This window comes from Mastomys coucha, unplaced genomic scaffold (genome assembly GCF_008632895.1).
Source record: "Mastomys coucha isolate ucsf_1 unplaced genomic scaffold, UCSF_Mcou_1 pScaffold15, whole genome shotgun sequence".
Lineage (NCBI taxonomy): Eukaryota > Metazoa > Chordata > Mammalia > Rodentia > Muridae > Mastomys > Mastomys coucha.
In genome coordinates, this window is record NW_022196897.1 from 111481377 (window position 1) to 111485403 (window position 4027).

General features: G+C 43.9%; 1 protein-coding gene across 6 annotated transcripts in view; it reads left to right on the forward strand.

Annotated features, from left to right (window-relative positions):
- The window catches only part of Galk2 (galactokinase 2), a 111357-nt gene that overhangs the window by 7874 nt on the left and 99456 nt on the right, over positions 1–4027 (forward strand). For 3 of the 6 annotated variants that reach the window (XM_031371763.1, XM_031371767.1, XM_031371766.1), the window contains exon 1: positions 630–797. The exons of 2 other annotated variants lie outside the window; for them this stretch is intronic. In XM_031371763.1, coding sequence (XP_031227623.1) covers positions 745–797 — 53 coding nt within the window. In that variant the 5' untranslated portion in view covers positions 630–744. Of the gene's footprint in view, positions 1–508; positions 798–4027 lie in introns of those variants that run through there. One more of the 6 variants, XM_031371768.1, reaches the window with a different exon arrangement.

The following is a 4027-nucleotide window of genomic DNA, read 5'->3' on the forward strand; positions in this document are numbered from 1 at the left end:
GTGGAGAGGAGAGAGGGAGCAAAGCAAAGAGAGTGTCTGAGAACCAAGAGACCAAGAGGGCATGCATATAGCCAAATGTTAGGTTATATAGGGATCAGAGGCTGGGGAAAAGGGAACCTGGCTGGAGGAGGTTAAGGTAAAGAGAGGGCTGAGAAGTTGAGAAGTGCTGGGGGGAACTGCAGATGCTGGGTGGGACTTGTTCCAGGTATCTTTGAAACCTAACAGATGCTAAAGGTTTCTTTTCACCATTAGCGGTGTTTTATGAAGGCCTACCTATGCTTGCTTTCTGGAAGGAAGAGCAAAGATTTTACATCTATTTTACGTTGCTTGCTTTGGAAATAAACTTCAATAAGAAGCAATGGGTGAACATTTCATGGTCTTTGGGACGTATCTGCTGGACATTAAGGAAGAAAAACGTCACATTAAAAAAAAAAAAGCCTGAGAGGGATCAGGAGAAGGTGTGAGCAGGTCTTCAGCCGGGGCTGTGCTCAGCCACATCGGGGCACAGAAAATCCTAGTCAATCGGCCCTGCTGCCTACCCAGCGAGAGGTGGTGGCGGTGGTTGTCAGCCGTGCCTGGAGCGGGGGAGGAGGAGCTGGGGGCGGGACAGCCTGGAAGGGGGCCACTTCTGCAGACCTGCAGGATTTCCGCTGAGATCCCGGAAGAAAGCCATTCCTGCCACTTTAATCTCGTGAACCCTAGCTGTGCTGCACTTCTGGAAACTGCAGAGGGATCTAGCAAAATATGGCTGCGGAGGACCCGGCCAAGCGACGAGTCCAGGTGGCAGAACATCCCAGGTGGGGGAGAGGCGTGGCCTGGGATCCTAGGGCTGGGGAGTTAGGCAACTTCTTTTGAGTCTGTGTGTGTGTGTGTGTGTGTGTGTGTGTGTGTGTGTGTGTGTGTGTGTGTGTGTGTGTGTGTGGGCGCGCGCGCGAGTGTGTCTCCCTGGAAGCAGACAGAACCCTTGGGATTCTAGACTCTTGGGTTTCAGACACCGCGCCAGGGGTTTCGTGTGCTGCTTCACACGGAGGCCTTTTTCCTTTCTTGCCGAAGGATTCAGTAAAGATGCCCAGCTCTACCTTGAACTGCTCGTTATCTTACCTGTCAGTGATAGTGATTTCCAAGTGTCATCTTATCCAGTTATTTTTGAGTCTCTGCATCTTTGACAAATCCGAGCACCTCTAAACTGTCATCAAGGAACTAATTTGTTGCCAGTTTCTAGCTACCGAACTACTAATTCTTTTTTGATGTCTAGTGGAGGTTCTTTTAAAATTACAGATACTTTGTAGAAATACTTTATTCTGGTTTCTGGAGCTGAACTCTCACAGAAGCCATTCACTTGCTGTTCTGTTAGTAGCCTGAGGGCTTCTCTGAGGCTACTTTTGAGTGCAGTTCTTTCCTGTTCCCCATTCTGTTTTGGATGATGAGACTGTACTTTCCTATGGTTTGAAAAAGCTCCTTCCTAGGCAGGCCAGCAAGGGATGTATCTTTATTTGTCAGGAAAAAACTACCTTACTCTAGAGACAGTTTGGATTACTTCTGGCTATCACTGAATGTATTAAGATTCTCTGAGGTCAGTCATTGTACAGTGTGGTTGTTTTTACATATTCGTAGAATGAGAGACCACATACTTCAAATGACTCCCCAGGAATCCATTTCATGAAAAGAAACCCACTCCTTAGTAGTGTAGTACAAAACATGTTTATGAATAAACTTCAAATATTATTCTTATTATTTTTTTGAGCCAGAGTCTTATTATGTAGTTCTGGCTGGCTTGAACTAGCCTGAACTCTAACTTGGAGAGATTTGCCTGCCTCTGCCTAGGACTAAAGATGTGTGCCATCTCACCCAACCAATTTTACATGATTGTTTTTCATAAAGGTCACTTTCTGTAGTTATGCAGAAGGGAGGATATTGCTAGTAAATACAGTTTAATTGTCAAAAGAGGAGTTCAAATGTAGTACTCTTTCATGGTTGTTACAGTATTTACCACACAACAACAATTTAATATTATTTCATTTGTGTTAGGGCCAGGAAAGGCCATAGTGGTCATGTAAACTCTGCTCTGCTGCTGCAGAATTTGTTTTGAGATAGTGTCTCTACAGTCCAAGGATGGCACTGAACTCTTGATCTCCCAGCCTGCACCTCAAGTGTACAATCATGCTCATGTACTGTTTTGTACTTGTGAACACTATTATAAGCTTCACACAGTGCTTTGCAGGAATATTTTAGAGCATCCTATTTTAGAAAGGGCGAGACTTATTAAATCTAGATGATGTATTCTACAAATCTATCAAGTGGTCACACTGTGCAATTTATTGCTACCCTCAGGGGAAACTGGATTCTTGTGGAACTCCTGATCTTTGTTCAAGATACCATTTCAATTTCCCAGGAAACCAGATCTTCCAAGAAAAGACACTAGGCAACCACATTTCACTTCTACCTTTCTTTGCAGTGATATCTCTTTTCTTTAGGATTGAGTTTTAAATTGTTAGGCTGGCAAGGCATGATGGTGTATGCTTATAATTCCAGCAACTAGAGGGAGAAGTAGGAGGGGCAGCATAAATTGAAAGCCACCTGGACCCTATGTCCTGTCTTAGTTACTTTTCTATTGCTGTGAAGAAACACCATGGCCCAGAAAACTTATTGAAGAAAGTATTTTGGAGCTTCTAGTTTCAGAGGATGAGTCCATTGGCATCGTGGTGGGAGCATGGCCCTGGAGCAGTAGCTGAAAGCTACTTTTTACACATACCTGCTGTTCATCCATAAGCACTGGAGCTAACTGAAAATGGCATGGACTTGTCAAACCTCAAAACCTGCTCTGTGTGTGTCACACCTTCAACAAGGCCACACCTCCTGAACAGTTCCACCCACTCAGTATCAAGTATTCAAGCGGGAGCCTGTGAGGACCATTCTCATTCAAACCACCACATTCCTCAAAACAAAACTAAGGTCTGAGGAGGTAGCTCCACTGTGGAGTGCTAGCCTCATGCACAAAACCCTGGGTTTGATTCCCAGAACTGTGTGTGGACCTTTCATAGTAGAATATTATTATAATCCCAGCACTTGGGTGATAGAGACAGAACCAGAAAATCAGGAACATTCTGGCTAGCACGTGAGAGAACAGCCTGTGCTACATGAAACCTTGCCTAAAGTAACCCTAAAAGTATGAATAAAAACTACTAGATTGTTCTCTCTCTCTCTCTCCCTTTCTTCCTCTCTCTCTCCTCTCTCCTCTCTTTCTCTCCCTCTTTCCCCTCTCTCCCTCTCCTCCTCCCTTCTTCCCTCTTTCCCTTCCTCTCCCCTCACCCCCTCTCCCCTCCCTACATCCGTCTCTTCCTCTCTTCCTTTCTGACAGGGTTTTTCTGTGCAGCCTTGACTCTCTTGGAACTCACTTTGTAGACCAAGCTGGCCTTCAACTCAGAGATCCACTTGCCCCTGCTTCCTGGGATTAAAGACATGCACCACCATTCTCGGCAGATTATTAGTTCTTGTAATAAGCTTTTGATTTCACATGTCATATTTTTAATGGATGAACTGACTTCATGAGTGCTTCCATGCAAGCCTGAGCACCCAACATTAATACTAAGAGCCCACTCAATGTGGGAGAAGTGAACTGACTCCTCAAAGTTGTTTTCTGACCCTTCACAAATGTGCCATGGTATCTGTGTGCCCTTGCACATACAGTCTGCAACAAAGTGGTTTTTAGTAACTTCCAGAGTTGTGAAACCATTACCATAATTAAATTTAGATTTTCTTTACCCCCAAATATGTATCAGCCTTGCATTTTTACCTTTCCATTTTTAGCAACTACTAATGTTCTATTGTTTCTTCTTTCTTCCTTTCTTCCTTCCTTCCTTTCTTTCTTTCTTTCTTTCTTTCTTTCTTTCTTTCTTTCTTTCTTTCTCTCTTTCTCTCTTTCTCTCTTTCTCTTTCTTTCTTTCCTTCCTTCCTTCCTTTCTCCCTCTCTCTCTCTCTCTTTCTTTCTTTCTTTCTTTCTTTCTTTCTTTCTTTCTTTCTTTCTTTC